This window comes from Panthera pardus, unplaced genomic scaffold, assembly GCF_024362965.1.
Source record: "Panthera pardus isolate Hobbes unplaced genomic scaffold, ASM2436296v1 HiC_scaffold_8, whole genome shotgun sequence".
NCBI lineage: Eukaryota > Metazoa > Chordata > Mammalia > Carnivora > Felidae > Panthera > Panthera pardus.
Genome location: NW_026527013.1, coordinates 43,855,413 through 43,870,864, shown reverse-complemented (window position 1 = coordinate 43,870,864; position 15,452 = coordinate 43,855,413). Strand labels below are relative to the sequence as shown.

Sequence of the window (15,452 nt, the reverse complement as noted above, 5' to 3'; positions counted from 1 at the left end):
TTTGGGCAATGGGGGGGGGGTGATCTTGGAACTCTAGCCTTATTATAATGACTTATGGATACCACAGGGGAGGCCTAACACCTCAGACATGGTCATGTTAAGGGAAATGTGTGCAAGGATGTGTTTGGTTATGTGTTTATGGGAGATCTTGTCAAAACCCCTTCTTCATTCCTGCTATGAGAATGTGGAGTTGAAGTGGAGAGACAATTTCATCCAGGGCATCACAAACTCTGGCACTTCTTTCTGTGAACTGCAGAGAGGTGGAATATGCAGATGGGGTAAGTGGGACCATAAGCAAGACAGATATATCTTTAGGACACCTGCCATTGGGGATGCTTTGAAAGGCTATGGCTGTGTTCCAAGCCTGACGTCTGTTGCCAGTCAAAGCCAGGTTTAAAATCCTACCTCTGCCACTAACTCATGTGGGAATTGAAGCATGCCCAGGAACTTTTTTGCCCAGTGCTTGGCTTACTGAATATATGTTACCTTCTATTAATGCTAATATTTACATTGATAACAAAAGTCAGGACCCTCAGACAGCCAGACTTGCCAAACAGAAATGTCACGAACCCTGATGTTTGACCCGGCCAGATTTCATGTCATTTTCAATGAAAACCATAGGATTACTTTCCAAAAGAATATTGAAAATGGTACAAAGATCAGAGAGCTTTCCAGAGAGCTGAGAGGCTGGCATTGCCCTCTAGCACAGTTGTTTACTTTTGATTACTTTTGTGTAAAACTGATGAAATAATTAAAATAAATCCTTTGTGTTCAAGGGATAGAACACTAGTAAGAACTCAAGTAGCTCTTATGGATGGGATTTCTGGAAGAATTAAACAAGGGTTACATAATCTCCATTCATGAAAGAATTGATCTATGCAAAACAGCTTATTAATACATATGTGAAAGTTGATCTCTCAATTTTACAATTCTCAAAAAGGGGGTAAAACACCCTGCAGTTGACTTGTGAAATGATGTATGAGGATCTAGTCTCATCCTCATTTGCATTTTCTGGTGTCATGATAAAAATATTGCCTAGTTGGGGGAGCTGGGTAGCTCAGTTGCTCAAGCCTCCAACTTTGCCTCAGGTCATGAACTCATGTTAGGTGAGTTTGAGGCCCGTGTCGGGTTCTGTGCTGACAGCTCACAGCCTGGAGCCTGCTTCAGATTCTATATCTCCCTCTCTCTCTGCCCCTCCCCAGCTTGCACTCTGTCTCTCTCTCTCTCTCTGTCTCTCAAAAATAAATAAACATCAAAAAAAATGAAAAAAAAATATTTTTTAATAAAATAGTATTTCTGACGGGGGATTAGTTAAAAACCTCATACTTTGGATAATTCTCAAGCACATTTTTTTCCTTGTTCTTTATTCTAATGTTTTATATACATACATGGTGACCCTGTGGTTATAGCTGCAGAGACAAAAATAGAGAAAATATACTTATCGTGCAAACTGTTCCCATGTGTGTTAGGGACATAATAGGTGCTCAAGAAATATGAATTATTGGAACATATCACTGAATATGTTGAATAGCCATCTTATAGTTTGGAAATACAGATTAACATTTGCTTTTCGCCTGGATTCATGTAGACCATAATAGAGCTCTCTCCTTGTATCCCCTTGGGTTGACCCCTATATTAACACTACTAGTGGATTGCCTTTAGGCAGTATTCTAAATCTTATCTTGAGACTGTGTTTCCTATTCAATCTGGCATTGAAGCTGACAACAGTAGTGTCACCTGGATTCTTGCCAGAAATATAAATTATCGGGTCCCACTTTAGGCCTACTGAATCGGTACTTGTATTAATAAGATCCACAAGTGTTTCATATGCACATTAAAATTTGGCAAGCACTCATTAAATGATTACGGAAGTGAGCTAAACCATCAGAATGACTGGTATCAAACCCCAGCTTCACTGGTTTCTAGTGTTTCTGGGCATATTATTTCACTTCTCTGATCCGCATTTTCTTCATCTATAAAGCCAGGATTATAATTTTACATGGTAGTTTTGGGGATTGAACCAGATTATTCTCTTTAACTAGGAAGAACTGTTGAGAAGGTTGGTACCTCCTTTTAGGAACATATGTCTAAAGCATCTATCATGGAGGGCATTGTCAGATCACAAAACTTGAAATGCTCCTGCCTTATTTCTATAAATTCCTATCTCCTCAATCCTACGAAAATGGAGCAGGGGATAACATAAATATAGTAACACCAATTCAGTATCCGGAATGACTTTCTTCCCAAGCATCTATCTTATCAATACAGGAAGAGGCTTAGCCTAAGAAAAGTACACAGAGGAATGAATGTTCAAGGAGAATACTTTAACCCAGTTTTCTGAAATAGGTAGGTAGGAGTTCTGCAGGGAGCTATGCTTTGTAAAGTTTCCACCAAGAAAAGCCACATAATATATAAACAGAGTGAGCACTGGATTCACTCAAAGTTTGAAGAATTCAGCAACTCATTTCTATTGCTCATGTTTCTGAGATCCTACTGATATAATGGCTACAGCCAGAAATCAGAGACTGATGGGATTCACACATACTGATGGTAACAATGGCTACAGTAATAGAAAACTGGGCACATATTGGGAAGCCTCCCAACAGATGCTATGGAAAAGGTCTGAGAAGTACCCAGTGAATGTTAGCTATTATTTTTGAGATAGAAGAAGCTACCATAGGAAACTCAGTAAGTGTGAGAGCATGTTTGTGAGGGGAATGCCATTTGCTGAATCGCTCACTTTGCTCTTGATAAGGAGTCACAGGAGAAACTTTTCTCAGGTTCTAGAGTCAGAGCAATTATGCTCACAGGAACAATGACATGTTTTTATCCCATGAAAGATATGAACCCCCTTTCTTGTGTGCTGGCCACTAGAAAGTTCAATTTCAGTAAGTGGATAGAACCTTATGGCACTTATTTCTTATACTTTTTATTCTCTTCAAGCTCTCTTCTCCTTGAGTTCAGCTTAAAATTTGAGCCTCATTTTTTTTTCTTTATCCATATCATCTATTCTAGTAACTATCAGACATCAAGAATTATCGTTAAGACTGTAGTAATTATTAGAGTGTGGCATTTGTACAACCATAGGCTGATATACCAATGAAACAGAAGAGAGAGGCTAAAAGCAGTCCCAAGCATTCATAGTTGATTTTTTTTCAAAGTTGACACTATAGTAGAGTGAAGGAAGAGTAAATATTTTTAAGGAATGCATTTTTTAATATATTTGCTGACTCAGTTGGACCCGTAAAGGAAAAAACATATATATACTGAAACTACCTTGTACCATGTAAACAAATAAATAATTTCCAAGTGAACTGCAATTTTAAACATGAAGGACAAAACAATAAACTAAAAGATAACATAGAAAAAATATCTTCATGAGTTCAGGCAGGGGAACATCTCTTAAAGTTTTTCCAGAAAGGATCATTACATATAGGAAAAGATTGACAAATTAGACTATATGGAATTTAAAATTTTCTGTTTATCAAAAGACATAACTAAGAGAGTAAAAACTGAAGTTGAAGTTGTATAGTAGAAGAAGCAGTTTCCTATATATAAGCAGCAAAGTGCTCAGATCTAGAATCAGTCACTAAGAAAAAGAAAAACAACTCTAGAAAAATGGAAAATGGTTTAAATTTTGTTTTGAGATTTTATTTTTGAATAATCTCTATAACCAACATGGGGCTCAAACTTACAGCCCCGACTGGGGTCAAGAGTTGCATGCTCTACTGACTGAGACAGCCAGGTACCCCTAAAAAATGATTTAGATTTTTTAAGCTGGGTGTCAGGGCAAGGGGGGAGTTGCAGGTAGCCAATACACATATAAAAAGGTGCTCTGGGTGCTTGGGTGGCTCAGTCGGTTAAGCATCTGACCCAGTTTCACCTCAGGTCATGATCTCATGGTTTGTGGGTTTGAGCCCTGCATCAGGCTCCAAGCTGAAAGTGTGGAGCCTGCTTGGGATTGTCTCTCTCTCCCTCCCTCTCTTTGCTCCTCCCCGACTGGGTCGCATATGCGGGCACGTGCTCTCTCTCTCTCTCAAAAATAAACTTAAAATATGTGGCGCCTGGGTGGCTCAGGTGGTTAAGCGTCTGACTTTGTCCCAGGTCATTATCTGACAGTTCATGAGTTTGAGCCCCACATCAGGCTCTGTGCAGATGGCTCAGAGCCTGGAGTCTGCTTTGGATTCTCTGTCTGCCTCTCTCTCTGCCCCTCCCCCACTCATGCTCTGTCTCTCTCTCTCTCTCTCCTTCAAAAATAAACATTAAAAAAATAAAAAATAAAAAAATATAATTAAAATGTGCTCAGTGTCATTAGTTATCTGAAAAATAAATTAAACCAAAATAAAATACACTTACATATGTTCTCCAAATGCTAAAATTTAAAAAAGAGTGGCAAATAAATAAATTCAAAATGGATGAAAGACCTAAATGTGAGATAGAAAATCATCAAAATCCTAGAAGAGAACAAATGAGCAACCTTTTTGACCTGAGCTGGAGCAGCTTCTTACTAGAGATATCTCCTGAGGCAAAGGAAACAAAAGAAAAATGAACTACTGGGACTTCATCAAGATAAAAATCTTCTGCACAGCAAAGAAAACAATCAAAACTAAAGGCAACCTTTGGAATAGGAAATGATACTTGCAAATAACACATCTGATAAAGGGTTAGTATCCAAAATCTATAAAGAATTTATCAGGGCACCTGTTTGAGGGGGGGCGGGGCTCAGTTGGTTGAGTGTCTGACTCTTGATTTAGGCTCAGGTCACGATTCCAAGGTGGTAGGACAGAGCCTTACGTCAGGCTCTGCGTTGAGCATGGTGTCTGTGTAAGATTCTGTCTGTTACTCCTCTGCGCCTCTCTCTAGACTTCTCTCTCTCTCTCGCTCTCATTCTAAATAAATAAATAAATAAATAAATAAATAAATAAATAAAAGTAACTTATCAAACTCAAAACCCAAAAACCAAATAATTCAGTTAAGAAATGGGAAGAAGATATGAACAGACACCAATGGCTAACACACATGAAAAGATGCTCAACATCACCCATCATCAGGGAAATACAAAGCAAAACCACAATGAGATACCACTTCACACCTGTAAGAATGGCTAAAATTAACAAAGGAAACAACAGATGTTGGTGAGGATGCAGAGAAAGGCAAAACCTTTTACACTGTTGCTGGGAATGCAAACTGGTGCAGCCAGTCTTGAAAACAATATGGAGGTTCCTCAACAAGTTAAAAATAGAACTACCCTATGACCCAGCAATTGCACTACTAGGTATTTACCCAAATGAAACAAAAATACTAATTTGAAGGGGCATATACATACCGATGTTTATAACAGCATTGTCTGCACTAGCCAAATTATGGAAAGAGCCCAAATGCCCATTGAATGATGAACTGATAAAGAAGATGTGGTATATAATATCACTCAGCCATCAAAAAGAATGGAGACTTACATTTGCAAAGACATGAATGGAGCTAGTGTATTATATTAAGCGAAATAAGTCAGAGAAACACAAACACCATATGATTTCACTCATATATGGAATTTAAGGAACAAAATTGAGGTGCCTGGGTGGCTTAGTCGGTTAAGAGTCGACCCTTGATTTTTGCTCAGGTCATGATCTCATGGTTCATGGCAAGGCCCGCATCCGGCTCTGTCCTTACAGTGCAGAGCCTAATTGGAATTCTCTGTCTCCCTCTCACCCTGACCCTTCCCCACTCTCTCTCAAAAATAAATAAACATTAAAAAAAAAGGAACAAAAGAGATGAACATGGGGAAGGGGGAAAAAAGAAAGGGAGGCAAACCATAAGAGACTTTTATTAAATATAGAGAACAAACTGAGGGTTGCTGGAGGAGAGGTGGGCAGTAGATGGGCTAAATGGGTGATGGGCATTAAGGAAGGCACTTGTCAGGAGCACTGGGTGTTATATGTAAGCAATGAATCACTAAATTCTACTCCTGAAATCAACATTACACTACATGTTAACTAACTGGAATTTAAATAAAACTTAAAATAATAACAATGAAAAAAGACTGGCAATGGTTAGTGTTGTCAAGGAACCATTGTTGGTAAGAGGCTAAATTAATAAAATCACTATGGACAACAGTTGGCATTATCTTTTACAGCTGTACATATGTATACCCAAATGCCCTGTAATTCTACTCTATTTATTTACAACAGTGAAATGTATTCGCAAATGTACCAAAAGATATATATATATACACATATACATATATATACGTATATTATATGTATATACATATATGTATATGTATGTATGTGTGTATATACATATATATGTATGTATATATATGAATATTCATAAATAATTATTCATCTTTGCCTCTTGAAAAAACCCAGAGTTCCCTTAACAGCAGATGTCATTCATAAACTGTAGTATATTTATACCGTAAAATATTATATAGCAATGGAAACGAATGAACAGTGACTACCTACAGTGTGGATGAATCTCACAAGTATTATTGGCTACAAAGCCAACAATGAATATGTGTTGTGTGGTTTTATACATATGAAATTCCAAAAGGTAATATTTAATTATAAACTGATAAGCAAGGTATTGGAGAGGAAGGAGGAAGTAGCAACTGAAAGAGTATGAAGGGGAGGGCATTCTGGGGTGTTGGTAATATTCTGGATTAGTCATGCTTTATTGAGCTGTTTCTGTGTTTTACAGTTTTCTATATGGGTCAAACCTTTTGGAAAATATAGCATATAAATTGATACCTTAAAATATGATAAACATTTCCAGATGTTGGCAGCAAAACCTCTTTACATTTGTATTTACTTTTTAATCTTATTTTGTCTATTTTTAAGTTCATTTATTTATTTTGAGAGAGAGAGTAGGGGAGGAGCAGAGAGAAAGGGAAAGATCCCAAGCAAGATTCATGCTTCAGCTTGGACCCCAATGCAGGGCTTCATCTCATAAATCTCAAGATCGTGGCCTGAGCCAAAATCAAGAGTTTAACGCTCAACTGAGCTCCACAGGTCCCCCTGTATTTCTAAATACTTGATTCTAATTTGCTATTTGGTAACATTGGGCATATATTAACAATAAATCTCAGATAATATTTCCTCTGATTCTTTAACACAAAAATTTTGCTAAAATTCCCAATCAGTTGTTTTATAAATCTCAGAAGCAAAATCTCAATGATGCATGCTCATAACTTCCTCAAAGCCATTTGTCAAACAGCAAGGGAATAACAAATAATCATTTTACCTTTTGGTTTCTCTCTCAGTTTTATAAATCAGAAACTCTCAGTTTTGATAGGATGAATAACTTAATTTTTAACATTTCCTCTCCCACCCCAACTCAGTCTGTGCAGCTTAAATGTGCAATTTTATTTAAATGGACCAAAAAGACTAGGTCCCACTGAATATAAGTAGAGGTGGGAGGTGAAAGGAGGCCTGAATTTTGAGAGTATCATTTCTGATAAGGTACATAAATAGACATCCAGCAGTGATAGTGAAGGAAAAAATGAGGCGAAAACCTTGGATAACCTGCTTCCCTGTTGATTTTAAAAATAAATATAATAGTGACTTGCTGTAATTCAACCATGTGACTGTTCCAATTCCCCTTAAGACATGCATTGTCTTTGAAAGCAAAGACAAAGCTTACCCCTTAATATTATCAATTGGTGGTTACTAGTATATTAAGACAAATTTAGAATATTAATTTCATTGAAACACTGTTTAGTGCTATTTCCCAGATGATAATGAAAATCCAGTAGTGAAGTATCAACTTTCTTTCAAGAAATTACAGAAAAATATGGATGTCCCCATTTTGTTTAGCTAATTCTTTTCCAATGTACCAAAAAAGGTTAAAAGCCAACTAGTATTTTCATTTGTAATTAGATATGCATTACCCACTTAACACATACTTCACAATTATCAGAGACTTTAAATGTTCCAAATATGTTTCTAAGTGTTATTTAGATTTTTTCCCCTGGGTCTTAATTTATTTTTAAGATATAAATGTACTTTATCACCATATTATCAGGATCATGTATAACTGTTTTTGCATTTCTTATATATGAAAAAAAATCTGAAGGCATTCTAAACTGATAAAAGACCTATATATTATGGCTTTTACCTGGATACTTTTCCTGTTGTGCTGTGACTATGGTTTTTATTCATTTGAATTCTGTTTTACTTTCTCCATCTATAAATAAACATATTTAAAAACTATTTTGAGATGGAGACATGAGAAATTCTGGTCTGCTGTTGGTTGGGTGATCTTGGGCAAGTAACAGAGTTCCCCACCTTGAATTTTTCCAACTATAAAATACGGTTTAGAATAGCTTACCGGTATAGACTAAAGATGAATGGCATTGCAGATATAAAATTCTTTGCATTCTTCAGGAAAACAATGATGATGAGTATAAATGCCTATGTTTGTAGCTCTTTAAAATGAATTATTATTGCATTTTAACCTGGAACCCTCTAAAATAATTCCTGTGATACAGAGCAAGAATTCTTTAACCCCATGTTATAAGAGTGAAAACTGGGTTTGGAGCACCCCTAAATATGTGTACCATAGTTTTAATAATATCAGTAATATCATTAATGTATCAGACTAATATTTATATAAGAAAAGTACGGGGGCACCCGGGTGGTTCAGCTGGTTAAGTGTCCGACTTCAGCTCAGGTCACGATCTCACGTTCTGTGAGTTCGAGCCCCGCGTCGGGCTCTGGGGTGACAGCTCAGAGCCTGAAGACTGCTTCAGACTCTGTGTCTCCCCCTCTCTCTGCCCCTCCCCTGCTCATGCTCTCTCTCTGTCTCAAAAATAAATAAAAACATTAAGAAAATTTAAAAAAAAGAATGTGGCATTTCAAACTATGATTTGTAAACAACTTCAAAATCCTTAACTACGTTAAAAATATTTCCATTATTCTGAGGATAAATACTGATGTCCCAGCCTTGGTCTATTATATTATAGTTGCATAGCCAGGTCTCTGCCGAGCAGTCCATTAACACCTCACAGTCACCCTTACCCTCTGCTCAACGTGTAATCAGTATTGTCCTGATATCAATTCTGTATGAAATGCGTAATATTAACACCCCATTTTATGCATGAATGAACACTTGTACACAATGTCACAGTGAGTGGAGAATATACTCCAAACAGTCATTTTGCCTCTGGTGCCTCTGCCTAAAAGCATCACACCATGATGGGTTTTTGTGTGCTTCTTTGGCATTTCATAGTATCACTCAATCATTCTACTTTTTACAGACTGGGTTTGGATATAAAGGGATTCCAAAATTTGGAAGTACCTGCCTTCAAATTATTTTGCAGACTCTTCCTAGAAAACTAGTCATTTCATGAACTTGGCCTTTCATGCCTGGTCTTTTGTCAATCTCCTCAGATTTTCTCTGGTATTTGAGCTTATTCACATATCTGCTTTTCTTCTTGTTATCCTTTCCTTTTTTTCTTTTTTTAAGTTTATTTATTTATTTTGAGAGAGAGAGAGAGAGAGAGAGAACAAGCAAGAGAGGGACAGAGAGGGGGACAGAGGATCAGAAGTGGGCTCTATGCTGACAGCAGAGCAGCTCAAACTCAAAAGCCGTGAGGTCATGACCTGAGATGAAGTCAGGCACTTAATTGCCTGAGCCACCCAGATGCCCCTGCTCTCCTTTGGATCTGAATGTTCTTTCACTCACTTGTGTTTGGAAAACAAACTAGTATTTCAAGGCTTAATTCAAGCCCCCAATCCCTTTGGAATACTTCTATTGCCCTCTCTCCAGTCCAGGCAAACCTTATGATTCCCTACTCTGGGCTCCATTGTAGGTTAGGTCTACTTCTCTCACTTCACCTGATACTTTTGTTAAGGAGGAGTGATAGGTGGTAGGAATGTGGATTCTACATTCTGATTGCATGGATTTAAACACGGACTCTGCCACTTATTGGTTGTGTGATATAGGGTGGGTTAGTTAATCCTTCTATGCCTCAATCTGCTCATCTGAAAATTACCTCATAGGGTTATTGTCAGGTTCACTGGAATCAATTTACTTAAAGAGTTTAAAATAATGCCTGCTGTCTAATATGTACTATATAGATGTTAGCAATTTCTTTCTTTCCTGTTTTTTTTTTTTTAAGGTTTCACCTGTCTGCTCTGTGAAGACAGGGAGTAGCTATTTCTTATCTATCATTTAATCTTTCAGCCCAAGCACAGAGCTAGATTCATATAAATAAGGTGTTTTCTGGGTGGTTGGCTTGAATAAATCAATGGTCAGTTAGGAGATTCTAGTCCAGCTACTTTTTCCTCTGCAATAATGGGAAAATCTTATTTGAAAGGGTATCTGTGATTAAATATTAAACAATGCATAACCAAAAAGTCCTATTCATGAGTAACTCTTATCCCAAATGTTTATCTATTCATTGGTAGAGTTGCATTATTACAAGAATCTCAAAAAAAAATATATATATATAGCTCAGTGAAATCACAGGTTTCTTTTAAAACACCTACCTTTTTTTCTCAAGGTTGACATTTTAAAGAGCAATGACAGATGCAATGTTCTCTCACACAAGTACAGAGTAATTCATTAACATACATATGAAAGGAAGAAGTCTACATTCAACCTTTACCACCAAAGTCCTTGAGAAATAAAAGAAATTCAAAGCAGCTACAAGTGTAGCTTGTAAAAAGTCAAACTGGTTTTATCATTCAAGAACACCAGGTTGGTAGCAGGAGCTTTTGGTAAATAGACACCTGCAGAATTTGCTTTAGGGTTGAGGTTGGGGGGAAAAAGGAAGAGCTTAAAATAAAAAAATCTATCTGAGAATTTGGAATGACAGAATCTTATGTGGAAGAAGTGAAGGGGTCTGTTTTTGTAATCAAGGAATTCAAAACATACCTTTAATAAGTCTTGTCTTGGTCACAGAGCTGGTTAAGGACAGATTTGATTTGATTTGGAAAGACATTTCATAATAGATAGCTTTGTATACATGGACCACATTTCAGCATGGTTTCATGGTGGGATGAATCAGGATGAGGCAAAATGTTATGGGCTGAGTCTAAAATAAACTCTGAGGGTGTTTTTGAATTGCTGAACATCCAGATAAAAGTTACAAACAAAAGCCATCAATTATCTAGAGGTATGTACCTACAGCTTCTTTCCCAGGGACAGGTTAGGTTCTGAAAGGCTGTTCATAGTTCATTTGTTCTGAAGGTCAAAGTGACACTATACAATTGACTGCCAACCTGTAGGGAGCAGAGTTATTGATACAATTTTGTTTTGATGTATATCTTTGTTCTTACTATAGAAATTCACATGAGTAGGGCTTTGGACCTAACTTTTCTATCAATAAGTAGATCAAATACCTTATATTAAATGTCTTATATTAAATGTCTTACTTTGGGTTCCTTAGAAGCAGAGCCTAGGCAGACATTCAAGTCTATATGATTTAGTGAGAGAACACTCCCAGGATAAAGGGAGGGAGGGAAGCAGGAAAGCTCCGGGGAAGGAGCTAAACAAGATGGGGTTCTCAGCTGTTGTCCAGCTTTAGCCTGATCCCCTAGGGAGTCTGGGGCATAAGTGGTAAAAGAGGTGCAGCCATGGTCACTAAAAGCTGGAGATGGGCACACTGTCCATTTACAGGGATCTGGACAGTGTATCAACAGCATCTATCACCAGGATTGTTGTGAAGTTTACTATCTTGAAGATACGGCTTAATATTTTCACAAGTACTATGCCAAGAGCAAATTAAATTTAAAAAGCACACATATTTTGTGTGGGCAGTGTTGGGGAAGGACTGACTACTGTAAGATGAAAGGCATGCGTTTTAGAGTCTCTACTTTTATACTCAAGTTTCACCTGGTTCTCTAACAATGTACTTTTAAAAAAGCACCAATCTCTGTGAGGCTCAGGCTCTTAATCTGTAAAATAGGAACAACAATAGCGTCTATCTCCTATGGTGGTTTCTGGGCTCAAGAAAGGTAACATATATATGTCAAAGCACCTAAAAGTCTTGAAAACAAGAGATGAAGAAACTCGTCTGGAGAAAGTGTAAAATGTAAATTAGAAGACCTTTCTATGAGTAACTGTAGCAGTTTGAAATATGTAAATGTTTGACCAAATTGAGGGAGGCACTAAAAAATAACAAGAAGAATTAGAGCTTTCATTTCACAAATGCCTTTTAAAGGACAGGGACTTTGCAATCATTATCTCCAGTAATCCAGGTCATTGTTCTATGGATAATGCTATAATTCCATTGAATAAATTTCTTAACAGAGGCTTACTATTGTTTAGAGGTGGCCTGATTTTACCAGTAGACATTTGACAGTGATAGAATTTGAACTCAGATCTGTCTGCATAGAAAATCTTACCATTCCACTACCATTGTTATCCTACATACCAAAAGTCTTTTCTACCAACATGGGCACTGTTGGGAATTTATGAAGGTGGTGGTGAGGAATTCAAATTTAATCGAAGACACAGGTCTTGTACTTTAGGAACTTTCCATTAGGCTGGAGACTAGCATTTAGACTCTACTTTCTCTGTACAAAGAACCAGAACAGATACTTAATAAAGAAACCTTACTCTTTCTCTTCTTTTCTTTTAAGAATTATGATGAAGGAAAAAAAAAATCCAACTCTATTCCACTGAATTCTGATGATACTACTAAAAAAAAAACACATAACATAAAATTTACCATTTTAACCATTTAAAGTGCACAATTTAGTGGAATTGAATAAATTCAGATTGTGTAATCATTACTACCACTCACCTCCAGAACTTTATCATTATTCCAAACTGGAACTCTGTATTAATTAAAGTTAACTCCCGAAACTTCCTTTCACCCAGTCCCTGGAAGTCACCACTCTGCCCTCTGTCTCTATGAATTTTCCCTTCTAGTTACCTCAGATATATTAAATCATACAATATTTGTCCTGTTGTGTCTAGCTTACTTCACTTAGCAGGATTTTTTCAAGGCTCATACATGTTGTATCAGAATTTTATTCCATTTTTAAAGTAGGATAATATTCTATTCTACACACACACACACACACACACACACACACACACACACTACATTCAGGTTATTTCCACCTTTTAGCTACTCAGAATAATGCTGCTATAAGCATGGGTATATAAATATCTGTTCGAGTACCGCCTGCTTTTAAATCTCTGAGGTAAATACATAGAAATGGAATTTCTGTGTCATGTGGTAATTCCATTAATTTTCTTCATGAACCGCTAGACTGTCTTTCAGTGACTCTACTGGTTTACATTCCTATCACCAATGCACAAATGTTCCAATTCTTCCACATCCTTGCAAACATTTGTTATTTTCTGTTTGTGTGTGTGTGTGTTTTACTAATAGCCATCCTAACGGGTATGAAGCAGTATCTTACTATAGTTCTGATTTACATTTTCATAATGGTTAGTGATGTTGAGCGTGTTTTCATAGGAAAACTTATTCTTGATTAGATATGTCCCTTCTATCATTTTCTCTCTTGTTTTTTTTTTCAAAATAGCCACAAGCCTTTGTTCATATTCCACCTATCTCCATAAACTTTTGCATTATCTATTTATGCATATATAACACATTCAAATACATTTAGCAATGCATGTGTGTATATACATGAGTGTCTGTGTATATATGACCACATGCATATATGTATGTGTATATATACCTATATAATGCTTATATCTATCTATATCTATATTTATATCTGTATCTATATCATCTGTATCTATGACTAAACACACACACACACACACACACACAAACACATACACACACACACACACACACACACACACACACACACACATTCAGAAATAAGACTACCCCCAAAATGGCCAACCTAAAAGGAAATGGGTATGAAGCAAGGGATCTTTGGAACACAAGACTTGCAATGGCAGATAGACTCAATTCTTAATTCATGTATCTGTTGATGACTACATTGTTTCTGCAAGGTAGGCTTTGAACATATATTTTATTAGTAAAATTTCAAAACAATTACTCTTTCAAAGTAACAGAATATACCTTTCCATGAGCACCCAAGAGACTAATTGCTAACTCTTTGGCCCCCTGATATATCCTGTGAGGCAGGCGTGGGTAGAAATGGGGTGGGAGGAGGTGTAAAGAGAAAAATTCAAGGCTTCTATTTCATCCATATCAACAAATATAATTACTTTCAATCAAGGCTATCCCTGGATCCAATATGAAACATTTCAGTCCCCGGAAACCCTATGTATAAAGGATATAAGAAGCCATATGTCTATTGTTCATCTGCTAATGTCCTCAAATGTCACCAAGGTAATTACTTGGATGACATTTATGTGATGCAGCTGGACATTGTTACAGTTAATATAAAGTCTGCCTTTGGCAACCACTTTATTTCCACCTACATCTAACTGTGGGTGTATGATCACATTTCCTGGGAGAATATCCACCTCGCCCAAAAGACATCTCTGCCCTCAGCTTTTTCTTCCTGTGCTCTGCACACTAATATATAATGAAAAAGAAGAAAGGAAAAAAAGAAAGAAAGAAAAACAGTAATGTGTCATATATATTTTTCTTAAAATTTATATCTGAAACTTTTAGAGATATTTCTCAACATAATTTATCAAATATAATAACACAGTTATTTTCTTCCTTTTTTTGAAGAAGATTTTGACTATCCCTAGGAGTATGGATTCATTAAATGCACGCTGTCAAAACTTTTTACCTCCATAAATAATCACCCTCAAAGAACAGATGATTGGCAAGGCTAATATTTTAATATGAACAAAAATATTGTATTAAACAAACATAGGGATTAAATTTCCCCCCACAAACTCACATGCAAACTGGAGCTTCGCCTTCCGACTCAGTACTGTCCCAAGAGTGTTGGTGGCCAGGCACTGGTACATGCCAATATCTTGATCTGTGCGGGGACTACTGATTGCCAAATTGCCTCCATCCAATCTGTAGTGATAACTCATGGTAAAATCAATATCTGTGCCATTTTGCTTCCACCTTCAAGGGAAAAAAAATCAAATTATGTTAGAATATACAGAGTTGACCATTCCTTGTATTAAACAACAGGCAGCTGTACTACTAAGACCATGTATGTATGGATGTCTATATTTACGTATTTATTTATTTGCTAGGACCATTTAAATCAGCAACAACAAACATGGTTACATGTGAAGACAATCCTTCAGTTTCACCAAAGATGACTGTATTTAGGAACTCAGTGATATCAACAACTAGGTTATTTGAAAGATCTTCCACTCTTGATGAATCACAAACATTCACCCAGATGTGTACAAGAAGGCAACATAACTCTTGAAATGAGAAATAAAACTGAGACATTCAGTCAATAATACTGGCCATTCTATTCCTTTAGTGACTTTTCAAATAACATATACTATACCTGAACACCCACAACCGATACTGCAAAATTGGACGTTGAAAATGATTTAGAGATAGAAATCCG

The 15,452-nt window shown here is 36.7% G+C and overlaps 1 protein-coding gene across 1 annotated transcript in view; it reads right to left on the bottom strand.

The window, feature by feature from the left end:
* Positions 1 to 15,452, bottom strand: part of LOC109254640 (contactin-6) — a 282,077-nt gene that overhangs the window by 146,474 nt on the left and 120,151 nt on the right. The window contains 1 exon segment of the mRNA XM_053897189.1: positions 14,814 to 14,989. Within this exon segment, the coding sequence (XP_053753164.1) occupies positions 14,814 to 14,989 (176 nt within the window).